The sequence below is a fragment of the Chiloscyllium plagiosum genome, unplaced genomic scaffold (genome assembly GCF_037043375.1).
Source record: "Chiloscyllium plagiosum isolate Xiang-an unplaced genomic scaffold, Cpla_swu_hap1 HiC_scaffold_2, whole genome shotgun sequence".
In the NCBI taxonomy this organism is placed as follows: Eukaryota; Metazoa; Chordata; class Chondrichthyes; order Orectolobiformes; family Hemiscylliidae; genus Chiloscyllium; species Chiloscyllium plagiosum.
In genome coordinates, this window is record NW_028270140.1 from 114,627,642 (window position 1) to 114,640,319 (window position 12,678).

The 12,678-nt window shown below is 39.3% G+C and overlaps 1 protein-coding gene across 4 annotated transcripts in view; it reads left to right on the plus strand.

Moving 5' to 3' along the window:
* The window catches only part of LOC122559054 (uncharacterized), a 174,684-nt gene that overhangs the window by 125,997 nt on the left and 36,009 nt on the right, over positions 1 to 12,678 (plus strand). For all 4 annotated transcript variants that reach the window (XM_043708275.2, XM_043708265.2, XM_087999781.1 and 1 more), the window contains 4 exons: positions 2,687 to 2,810; positions 4,652 to 4,881; positions 9,131 to 9,240; positions 10,316 to 10,420. In XM_043708275.2, the coding sequence (XP_043564210.2) occupies positions 2,687 to 2,810; positions 4,652 to 4,881; positions 9,131 to 9,240; positions 10,316 to 10,420 (569 nt within the window). The remainder of the gene's footprint in view (positions 1 to 2,686; positions 2,811 to 4,651; positions 4,882 to 9,130; positions 9,241 to 10,315; positions 10,421 to 12,678) is intronic.

Consider the following 12,678-nt stretch of genomic DNA (forward strand, 5'->3'; position numbering starts at 1 on the left):
GTAAAGAGGTTTTTGTTGCAAAATTGTTCTCGGGGTGTGAGTGAAACTGAGAAGGCTGGGTTTATTGCCCACTCCGAGTTGCCCTGTGAGATGCGGGTAAACCTGCTCCATGAGCTAATACAGTGTCTGAGCCAATGATGCATCCGCAGCAATGCTAAGTGGGGAATTAGAACTAAGGGCTTTGAAGGAATGATGGTATAAATCCTGGAAGGAAGCTTGTGGCTGCCCTTACCCCTCTTGGAGGTTCAAGTTGCACTGGGAGGGACTGTCAAATTGTGAAGAGTTGTAGTGCATCCTGTGACTTGCATATATTGCAGCTGTGTTTTTCTGGTGGCCCTCTGACAAGGCTGACAGTCTGTTAAGCACCAGTGTCCTGAATATTGTTCACCTTCAGGTGTTAGTAATTCCAGTTGAATGCTGAGTATTGTGTTGGACTTTCATGTTCAGCCTTGAAGATGGTTAAGAGACTTTCTGACATCAGGAAGTGAGCCACACTTTACAGAGAACTGTTTTCTAATGCACTCTGGCTCATCCTTTTCAGTTTCTGATTATCCGTGATCTCCTACTGTTGATGGTGGACCCATTTGCATTGGCATTGCCGTGGATGATCAGGGAGAGATGTACATTTTCTTGTCAGAGATTGTCATCACTTCAGGCTTTTGAGAGGCAGATGTTAACTGACAAGGTTGGAATGGCCTGCTGTATATTTGAGAATTTTGTAGTTGGAGCTGGGCATTGTAGAAGCTCCTACCCCAGTCTTGACCTTAAATTTGAAAGAATTTAATTGTTAAAGTAGATGAAGATGATTGGACTAAAGGTCTGAGAAACTTTTACGATGATGACCTGGGGCTTAAACAGAAGGTCTTCAATATTGTTTTGCATTTTCTTTCCTGAGGTTCATCACAGCAGAGATTGCTCCTGTGGTGCTTGTTAACTTCAGTTTTCTGTGCCCCAGTACACAAATTAGTTTGTCAACCATTCCAGTTTGAAGAGCTGTCAAGTGGAAATTTAGGCAACTGTAGAACTTCTTGGTACAATGTTTGGTCAGATACTGTACTTTGCTTCTGGCATTCAGTTCTTGTATCCATATCTGGATCAAAGTTACGATGAAGTCCAAAACAGTGTGGTTCTGTGAGAGTCTGAAATGAACATTGGTGAGTGAGTATTGATGTCACTATTGCAATTTGCTCTATCACTTTATTGTTTCCATGGAGAATGATGGGGTGGTTATCAAAGCATTGTTATATTCTTTGCCTTTCTTCATTACACTTCGCAATTTTAATTTGTATGAAACAACCCAAGCAGTTACATAATATCAACTAAAAACTGAAAGATGCTGTCAGTCAAAACAAAAACAGAAATTGCTATAAAGGCTCAGCAGGTCTGACAGCATCTGTGGAGAGAAATCAGAGTTACCATTTTGGTTGAGTGACCCTTCCTCATAATCTTCTGAGGAAGGGTCACTTGACCCGAAATGTTAACTCTGATTTCTCTCCACAGATGCTGTCAGACATGCTGAGCTTTCTCCAACAATTTCTATATTTGATTTTAATTTCTAGAATCTGCAGTTCTCTTGGGTTTTTTTTTTGTTTCGGATATTCCAAGTTTTGTCAAAAATGTACCTCTTCACTGAATAGTGTGTGGAGATGTACTCCTGAGTTTGGATGTAGAAGATTATATGGGACAATATATTCAACATAATCAATTACAACATTGACAGCTCTACCAAAATAAAGTATCACCTTGTTTCTAATAGAGAAGCCAAATTTTACTTGATGTCACAAGGAACTATTTAAGATATTCACCGACACTTAAAACACTTAAATTCCAGTTAGTAAGTTCCAGAGTTTAGCAAAACATTCCTATTCCAGTTAAAGGGAAAATTCATCTCTACACTACAGCAGCTCTACTTCTAGTGTCAGAGACACTGGAGTAAATCCAATGAATCTAAAAATTCCCTCTGTGTTTCCAATGTTTATATCATTAAAAGCTGGACCAGCAGGAAACTTAATAACACATGCTTCGCATAATGGTAAATATGGACTACCAATGTTCAACATTCATCATCTTATTGTCATAATCAGGATCTTTCAGAGACTAAAAATTACTTTTAAAAATAACAGTGGCTGACCTAAGATGGCAGCTGTGATCACCTGACCAAGTTTAGCTAAGGTCATGAAACTATCAGTAAACTAGGATCCGTCTGGGCTGTAATTAGCATCATTATGAAACTCAGATCTGTATCTTTAGTTGATTAACAGTTTATTAGTAGCTACATTTTGGAATAAAGATTGCCTGCAGATCATCTGGTTTGAAAATAAAAATGACGTCAGATACTGGAATCCTTAAAGAAACTATTTTTCTGGAGACAGTTTTTGAGCAGTAAGACAGAACTAAAAAGAAATATGATTTGATAGCAACAGGGAATGAAAGTCTCTCCCTTTCCATCCCCTTCAATGTTGAAGGCAATGCTTAGAATAAGATTTATGTCAAAGTAATGGAAGATTGCTGGGCAATTTTCGAGGGAACTTTGTCTTTCAGTGACATGCAAAACCAAGCTTGAGAATCTATGATTGCAATAAAGGGCAAGAAAAATACTCCATTCATGGGAATTACCCTCATCAGCAAAAACAATCACCAAAATATTAATCTTTGAATTAATTAATCTCTTCTGTCTCTATTAAAGGTGCTTAAAGCAAGCGATATACCTGGATGCAATACATTTATGCCTCCACCCTATGAGGCTGAAGAGATTCTGAGCAGTGGTCCTGTTCTGTATGCTGGGCAGCCAATCGCGCTGTGTCTTGCAGGTAATGCAATTTTTTTTTGTTTCTTTCATGGCAAGGGGTATCCTGAAGAAGGGCTTATGACCGAAATGTCAATTCTCCTTCTCCTTTGTTGCTGCCTGACCTGCTGCGCTTTTCCAGCAACACATTTTTAAGGGGTATTTGTTGCCCATCACAAATTGATCTTGATTTGAGTGTCTCTCTAGGCCACTTCAGAAAGCAGTTAAGAGCCAATCATATTGTTGTAGATCTGGAGTCACATGTAGGCCAGACCACGTGAAGAGGCAGCTTCCTTTGTAAAGAACATTGATGAGCCAGATGGGATTTTACAACAATACAGGATGCCTCGATGTGGTTTGTATTCCTTTATTCCCTGCTGATTCACAAATCTGTCAAGATGACTCTTAAATGTTGTAATTGCATCTGCCTCTACCACCACCTCTGGCAGCACATTCCAGGCACTTACCACCCTCTGTGTAAAAAAAAAAACATGCCGTTGTGGTTCTGTTCGCCGAGCTGGAAGTTTTTGTTGCAAACGTTTCGTCCCCTGGCTAGGCGACATCATCAGTGCTTGGGAGCCTCCTGCGAAGCGCTTCGCAGGAGGCTCCCAAGCACTGATGATGTCGCCTAGCCAGGGGACGAAACGTTTGCAACAAAAACTTCCAGCTCGGCGAACAGAACCACAACAACGAGCACCCGAGCTACAAATCTTCGCACAAACTTTGAAAAAAAATATGCCTCTCACATCTCTTTAGACTTGGCCCCCTTTTTCCTATGTCCCCTAGTCATAGAATCATAGAGGTGTACAGCACAGAAACAGACCCTTCAGTCCAACTCCTCCATGCCAACCAGATATCCTAACCTAATCTAGTCCCATTTGCCAGTACTTGGCTCCTAGGTTCAACTCCGTGCTGCTGCTGTTCACTCCCATGTTCACTCTCCTTCACTCTGTTGCTGCTGTTGTCACTGCTCCGACTGCCCTCAGCCAGGTTTCTTTCAAAGGGGAAGTATTCTGTGACTGTAAACAGCACGGAATCACTGAGTGCAGGGTTTAAAATGTCGAGATGCATTTGTCAATCTCTTAAGGCTGAAAACTAACCTGAAGCATTTGATCAATATGTTTGTGCAGTCCTCACTAAATTCTATAGTGGTTCTGAGCTAGAGCTTTCCAAAAGGATAATTTTCACCCAGTGAAATTTGGAAAAAGCTTTTAGCTATGTTGGTTTTATTCTCGTGAATGCTTTCCTTTAAACTTCTCCACATTTCTAGATCTTCAAATGTTTCCTCAAAACCAATCTTTCCAACTACTCTTTAAATCTCTCATTATTTACTTACTATTTCATACCAGAAGTACTTTGGGATTTCACTATTTTAATGATGTTGTATAGATCTGTAATGTGTTGAAAGGCCAATGAGTTCAGTTCAATGAGTTTTTCAAATGATAATTAATATCATTTGCTGATTTCCTTTTTCAATACCCATGAATGATAGCAGACCATAATTGTATTTAGAAGTTATGTACCATTCAAGACGGTTATAAAATCATAGCTACAATAATTGTTTTAACATTGCTATCCAAACTATTAGATTTTTTTTTTAGATTAGATTAGATTACATTACATGTGGAAACAGGCCCTTCGGCCCAACAAGTCCACACCGACCCGCCGAAGCGAAACCCACCCATACCCCTACATTTACCCCTTACCTAACACTACGGGCAATTTAGCCCGTAGTGTTATGAATTAGAAGTTTGAATTAGAAGTTTGAGAATTTTTTAACTACGTAAAAAAGGTGTTGATCTTCAGTACTGCTTCACCAGCTACCGAGATACATATGGGTTTAATCATGTCCATTTTCATATTAAGATTCACAACATCATGCTCTGGAGATGGTAGAAGTAGTGAAGGTCACCTACCAAGATCAACAGCCTCCAATAGTGACCCTTGATGAAGCTATTGAGAAAAAATCCTTTTACCCATCACCTGGAAAGGGATTGCTTGTTGGACACCCTGAAGATGCTATTTCAGAATCTCCTTGCAAAATTGAAGGGGAAGTTAGAGCAGGTGAACAGTACCATTTCCACATGGAAACACAGGTAAAAAAAAAAAACTACTTATTGACACTAAAATAACTGTTTAAATATTTATGACAGTAAGAATTGCCCTATGGGTGAAAATGTCTTTCCTCCTACCTCCTCAGTATTCTGCACCTTCCCTTAAACCCTGTGTCCCAGTGATCATTGATCCCTCCATCAAGGGGAAGAGTTCCTTCCTGTCTGCTCATAATTTTATACTTCTCATGCACACCCCTCTTAATTTTCTCTGCTCTGAGGAAAACAACCCATCTATCCAATCTTCCTTCAAAACTAAAACTCTCCAGTTCAGGCAACGCGTTAGTGATCTCCTCACCACCCTCTGTGCTACCACATTCCTTCAAAATCCACTCATGACTTATGCCAAATTTGCTTATGACATAGTGGTTTGGATTTCAAACAATGATGAGACAGAATACAGGAAAGAGAGAGAGCTTAGTGGCATGGTGTAAAAACAATAATCTCTCCCTCAACATCAGCAAAGCAATGGAGCTGGTCATCGACTTATGGAAGTGGAGTTGAGGACACATCCCTATCTATATCAGGGCGGCATGGTGGCACAGTGGTTAGCACTGCTGCCTCACAGCGCCAGAGACCCGGGTTCAATTCCCGTCTCAGGCGACTGACTGTGGAGTTTGCGCATTCTCCCCATGTCAGTGTGGGTTTCCTCCGGGTGCTCCGGTTTCCTCCCACAGTCCAAAAATGTGCAGGTTAGGTGAATTGGCCATGCTAAATTGCCTGTAGTGTTAGGTGAAGGGGTAAATGTAAGAGAATGGGTCTGGGTGTGTTGCGCTTCGGTGTGGACTTGTTGGGTCGAAGGGCCTGTTTCCACATTGTAAGTAATCTAATATCAATGGTCTGGAGGTGGAGATGGTCGAGAGCTTCAAGTTCCAAGGAGTAAGTATCACCAAAACTCTGTCCCGGTCCATCCACATTGACATTACAGCCAAGAAAGTACACCAACACCTCAAGTTCCTCAGGAGGGTAAGAAAATTCAGCATTGACTCTTACTCATTTTTAAAGATGCGGCATATAAAGCATCTATCCGGATACATCCATTTGCTGTGGAAACTGCTCTGCCCAAGACTGCAAGAAATTAGAGATTTATGAATGCAGCCCAGTTCATCACGGGAACCAGCCTTCCTTCCATTGACTCCGTCTGCACTTCCAGCTGCCTTGGAAAAGCAGCCAACATAATCAAAGACCCGTCCCACCCTGGTTAAGTCCTCTTCCACTCTCTTCCATTGGGCAGAAGATACAGAAGTTTGAAAACATGTACCAATAGATTCAAGAACAGCATCTTCCCTGCTATTATCAGACTTCTGGAAGGATCTCTTATTTATTAGAGTTGATCTTTCTCTACACCCTGTCTGTAGCTGTAACACTATATCCTGCATTCAGTTCTGTTACCCTGATGTACTTATGTAAGGTATGATTTGTCTTGTTAGCACGCAAAACAAGCTCGCCACTTGCCACTAAACTCGCTCTCTCTCTTTCCTGTACTCTGTCTCATCATTGTTTGAGATCCAAATCACTATTTCATGAGCAAATTTGACATAAGTCATGAGTGGATTTTGAAGAGATGTGATAGCACAGGAGAAGGTGGTGAGGAGATTCACTGTATCTTGGTAGTTGTGGCAATAATAAATAAAATCAATAATGTGGATTCCGGAACTGTACACAATACTCTAGCTGGAACCTAATCAATGTTTTATACAGTTCTAGCATAACCTCTTGCTCTTAAACTCTATGCTTCGACTAATAAAAGCAAGTATACCACATGCCTTCTTAACCACTTTATCCATCTGCTCTGATGGTTTTCATATGCATCAAGGTCCCTCTGATCCTTGATGCCCAACAGGATCCTATCTTTCATTATGTATTTCCTTGCCTTGTTTTTCAGCCCAAGTGCATCACCTGACATACATCCAACCTTATCTATACCCACTTGGAATCTAAGACTATCCACCTCACTATTCACCACCCCACCAATTTTTGTGTCATTTGTGAACTTACTGATGAATCCTCCACATTCAAGTCTAAATAATTGATGTAGACCCAATTATCCAAATTTCCTTGAATCCCATGGCTCTTATGTTTGCTCTCAGTTTCTCATTTGGGACCCTATTTAAAAACCCTGATGAAGTCCAAGTAGACTTCATCAAAAGCATTGTTTTCATCAACACATCTGGTCACCTCTTTGAAAAATTCAATCAAGTTGGTCAGACATGAACTCTCTTTAACAAAGCCATGCTGACTGTCCATGATTAATTCCTGCCTGTCCAAATACAGATTAATTGTTTCCCTCAGAATTGCTTCCAATATTTTGTCCAGCACTGATGTTGGATTGAGTGGCCTTAAGTTTCCTGGTTTGTCCCTTGCTCAGTTCTTGAATGGCAGTACTGCATTGGCCGCCCTGCAGTCCATTTTCAGTTTTATTCGACCCTTTCAGTGCTGAGGCTTGACAGTCAGATGTGAGTTGTGAACATGTGCACCCATTGTAATTGGTCAGGAAAGCCAGTAATAAGATTTTAAACTGCTATGGAAAAGAAAAGCCCAACCCCACGATCTTCCGGGTTCATTACTTCTGCTGGCCATTGTGAGCAGGTCTATATGTTAAAATGCAGCCTAATTAATTATATTGAATATGGAATAAAATAAGTTCTTAGCAAATAGTGAAGAAAGAAAATTTTTTAACAAGATGCAATTTTGAGAGCAAACAAAGTTGAACAATATAGTCTGTTCTGATATAAAGCAATAGTTCCGTTCCTGTGCAATCCCACTTTATAAGAAAATTGTATAATAGCAGCACTATATAAACCAATGGGCCTAGATTCACATTATAGCCAGTACAGGTAAGGAAAGTTTGTGTTCTACAAATAATGGACGAAATTCTTCAATTACATTATAGTTAATTCGCATTGAAGAAAAGAATGTTATAGCAGAACTGATTGTTTCGTAATTTATGTATACATTAAGACAGTTTGTTTCTTAGCGCTGATATGCAAACAAATTTCCAAGAATAAGATACACATCTCTAACACCGCTGGTGTGTTCCCTGGAACACCTTCTCTATGGTGTAAAGTAGCTGGTGGGACAGATCTTTGCATACTTTCCAAAACAACTTGCACAATTACAGTCTTCCTGGCAACTGAGAATTTGTATTCCACAGTAATCCATAATATTGAAAGTTACTGGAAATACTTTATAGGCAAGCTGTAAAAAGAAAACTTCAGGTTAGCAAATGCTGTGCTTGCAAAGAAATCATCAGCATAATTTTGTTACTTGATAATTTTTAAAATTTTTTGCCAATTTGATGATTTATGTGCAACTGCAGATGGAATTACTTTTGTGCTTAGTGTCATTAACTAAAGGGATATTCCACTTGCTTGGTGGTTTACAAAGCAAGCTTCATTTGTTCTATCCATCATCCACAAGATGGATTTACAAATTATTCAGGACAGAATTAAGTAACTTGGGCAAATGAGGGTTAATTAGAGAAATCTAGTAAGGATGTATTAAAAGAAAGTCCTGTTTAAGTAATTCATTGCAGTTTTGATAAGTAAAAGGGAAGGTAAATGAATGTAATATGACTGATGTGGTGTACATGGACTTCCAAAAGATATCTGAAAAAGTGCCACACAACTGAGTCATGGACTGAGTTGAATAAAAGATGTAGTAGCAGCATAGTTAAGAAAGGGACTGAGTGATAGCAGAGAGTGGTGGTATATAAAAATGGGGTTTTTCAGGACTCAGTGTGAGGATCTCTTGTTCATCCTGATCCGTATTAATATTTTACACTTTAGGGTACATGGCAGCATTTCAAAATTTGCTGGTATCATTGTGAACTGTAAGAGTGATCACTTTAAACCTTAGAAATATAAAGGGGGTCAATTGAATGAAAGGACAAGTGGCAGATGCAATTTAAACCAGAGAAGAGTGAGGTAAAATAAAGGGTACAGTTCCATATTTGGGCAGAGCAGAAGGAATGAAACAAGTATAATTGCGCAATACTCTGTGTGCTTTCTGCCCTAATGAAACATTTCGGGGAAATTCATATGATTCCTATGTTAAAGGTAAAGTCAACATATCTTAAAGGACTACTGTCTCACTAGAGAGAGAGATGATACGTTGAGAAGGTAGGACCTAACTGAGCTGATAGCTACTTCTTAAATTAAGATTGTATAATCTGCGATTTAATTAGAAATAACTGTCAGGGATTATATTTTGACAACTGTTTATTTTTGGTCAGATTTGTCGGTGCATGCCTACTGAAGATGGCTTGGATGTTCAGGCAGCAAGCCAATGGTTGGACTTAGCACAACAAGCCATTGCCTGTGCCATTGGAATACCTGCCACAGAGTAAGCAGATTGTTCATTCTTATCCCATTGTGATTAACTTGCTACAATAACTTTACAAATTGCATTAATAGTAACATTGAAATTGCAGAAGGCAAATTTCAACATTAAACTGAGTTAGGTGTGGTATAATGTACTTAATGTATCATGTCATAAGTTAAACTGACAAAAACACTTCTAAGCAGAATCTAAATAAAGAGATCGTCACCTGACCATCTCAGTTACCAGGCTATCTTTGTTTTAAATCATCCATCACATCACTATTCTAATCAATATAGTAAAATACCTGCCAATCATACTTACAACAATAATATGTCATTTTTAATTGTGAAACAAATGCAAAAATAAATAACTTACAATATTCCTCACCAACAGTTGTGATAACCAATCACAGCCTCCGAAAGACTTGAATTCACAGCAGTTAAGAAAATGTTGCAGACAAACATGCAAATTAATATTTGTACATACATACAAACATATAGCAGCAAAAGTAGACAATTTGGCACTGATCTTGATCTTGAATCTTGATTTATTTAGTTGATCACTAATGACAGATGTATTTGACCAAGCCACACTGTAAGGTGTGAGATTGGTAGAACCTTGGTTGATTGTCCTTAACCTCAAACAAGAATGTATGGAAACGTCCAAGTTGCGTCAGAGCTCTGCTGAGGTTTGTGGCAAGGTGAGTTTGTATATATGATTGAAGGAAAAATATCATTGCTCATCAATAGTTAATTAAATCAGCAAGAGGCAGTGTTGTAATATCAATATAAAGTACTTAAAATACATAGCAGTTTTACGGTTTGTGAGAACAAAGGATAAGTGAATGTTTTGATATTTACTAGTCTGTGGCAAAGGACACCAACCTGAAACATTAACCTGTCTTGTGTGTTCACAGAATTGATGGACTGCAATTTATTTGTAACATTTTTTGTGGTCATTATATCAAATATCAAACATTTGCAATTTTAACCTCTTAATGTACAACTTTGAAATTTAGTGGTTACCTTTTACTCCAGTATTATCTAAAAATAATTATAGGGTTTAATATCATTTAGAAAGGTTTTTGTTTTCACAGTATCAACATCTCAGCTAAGCGTTTGGGAGGAGCTTATGGAGGTAAAGCTACACGGGCCAGTTTAGTAGCTTGTGGTGCAGCAGTGGCTGCAACAGTCCTTTGCAGGTAGGATTCAATTGAATACTGGACAGAATATATTGTTGATTTTTTTTTTAGAAACTTGGCAGTATCAGAAGCAACACGTAGTTGAGGAACTTACTTGGTCTGAGACTTTGAGTCTTGTTTAAAGAAGCTTTATTTTTTGTGAATTCACGGAGAGGCTGAAGACAGTCTCCACTGTCTAACAGCACTGTTTCAAGCTGAACAGTCAGCCTGTACTTATATATTGATACAAACAACTTTGCTGACATTCTGCAGTTTACAATAATTCAAGATAAAGATAAGCACAGTGAAGCTATAGCCTTGTTGCTCAGCTCTATGACTCAATGATAGAAAAGCTAACGAGCTCAGGAAGCAACCCTACTAACGAGCCTATGATATGCTCCCTATATTTTGTCAAATTATAATTACACAACCTTAGTCTCCAGCCGTGTTTTCCCGCTAAAGCGAGAGGCTGAGAGCCAAGATAGCTTTTACCTTGGTCAAGTATCCCATCATGAAGCAAAATGCAAAGTTCTTACAACTTCCACACACATCCTGCCCTCTTTATTTCATCTTTATGTGCATTAATGAAAAAGTTGTATTAAAAGCTACGATTGATCGACATAATGCAAAGAAAAAGGGTAAGCTGGATATTAATCGATGCATTCAAACTTAGATTGGAGTTATCATGTTTTAAGTGAAGACAACTTGTTTCAAATAACATACCAATTGCCCACCAGAAGCCATGGCAGAAGAACCAGAGGGGAGATGAGATTCTTTTAGTGCAGTAAGTTATTGTGATCTGTATTGGTTGAAAGAGTAGGAGAACAAGATTTAAGATAACTTTCAAAGATATGTTCTGTAAAAATAAACATTTGCCGGGTTGCAGAGTAAGAGCAAGATTAATTTGATAATAACTTGCTCTTGAAAATCACTTTGTAGAGGCAACAAAGCCAAGATGGCAATCTGGGCAGCATTGCCTCTAGGGTGGGTCTTTGACTGTTTTTACCTTCCTCGCTGTGCCGTGATCGCTGTGAGGGCAGAATTGGCTGAAATCCCAGCAATATCCAATCAGATTGGATATAGATATCTATCCAAATGTTCACTTACTCCCTTCACAACCTCCAGAAAGAAAAGATAAATGAAGCATTAAATTCTTCCTTAACAGTCCTCCAGGGGAATAATTATCAGTCTAATTACAGAAACTCCAATCTGAAACATCTTAAATATTACATGTGGTTCAATTGATAGTTTGTCTTACATTTGGAACAGCACAATTTGCATTAATTTGACACATTTAAAAAACCAAGTCCAATGCCTCATCTGCATTGACAGGGGGCGCTGGCCTTTTCAGTTCCCACTGGGCAGGTGTTTGTAGAAGAGTAGGTAAGATAATGACAAATCGCTCGTCCACTTCCATGAAGTACAATGTCAGAGTAAGGTGCCCACTAGCCTGCCCATTCTGAGGCCTGTTCAGGCCCTGACCTGCCAGTCACATTGGCTAGCAGTGCACAAGAGTGGGACTCTGAGGAACAGGAATCCCACACTGAGCTTGTCAGTGGATTGCTACTATAGATAGGTTTTTCCACGTAGAGGGTGAGCAATGCATCACCTTCCATCTGTCTGTTGATTACCCAAACTGACAGGAAGCGAGAGCTGGTTGGTAGATAGTGCAGGATATTTTAGCAGCTGGGACGGTGGTTGAGTGGAGGGTTTGGAAGGGGAGTGGAACAGGGAGCCAAGTCTGGGGCAGGAAATTCATTAGCTTTCCATGTGAAACACAGAGGAGTGCTCCTGCTCTGAGGACCAATCATGTGATGAATTCTTCACAACCAGTGACCTACTACTAAACTTCACAACTGTGCAAGGATATTACTGCCAATGTTTTGACCTTTATGTTGTATTTTAATTTAAAGGACTGTAACAAAGCCAGAATTAGATTGAATTGCAACATCTTGATTACCAAAATGCCTCACTGTCCAAAGACTAAATTACTGACTGCACCAGGATCATCCTGGAGGATGTGGACACCTAATATTCCTTTTCTGTGCCATTCATTGTCAACTTAATCTTCTTTATCTATCACCTACCTTTGACAAAAAGAGCGAAAAGATCATGGATTTATGTGCCTCAGAGACTGCTGTGCGCTTGCCTTTCTGTTATCTCAAACTCCATCCTTGACAAATGCCAGCTGATGACTGTATTTTGTCATACATAAAGGTTCTCCATCCTTTCAATCTTGACCTGCTAACCTGCTTTGCCTTACAGACTAACAACATTTT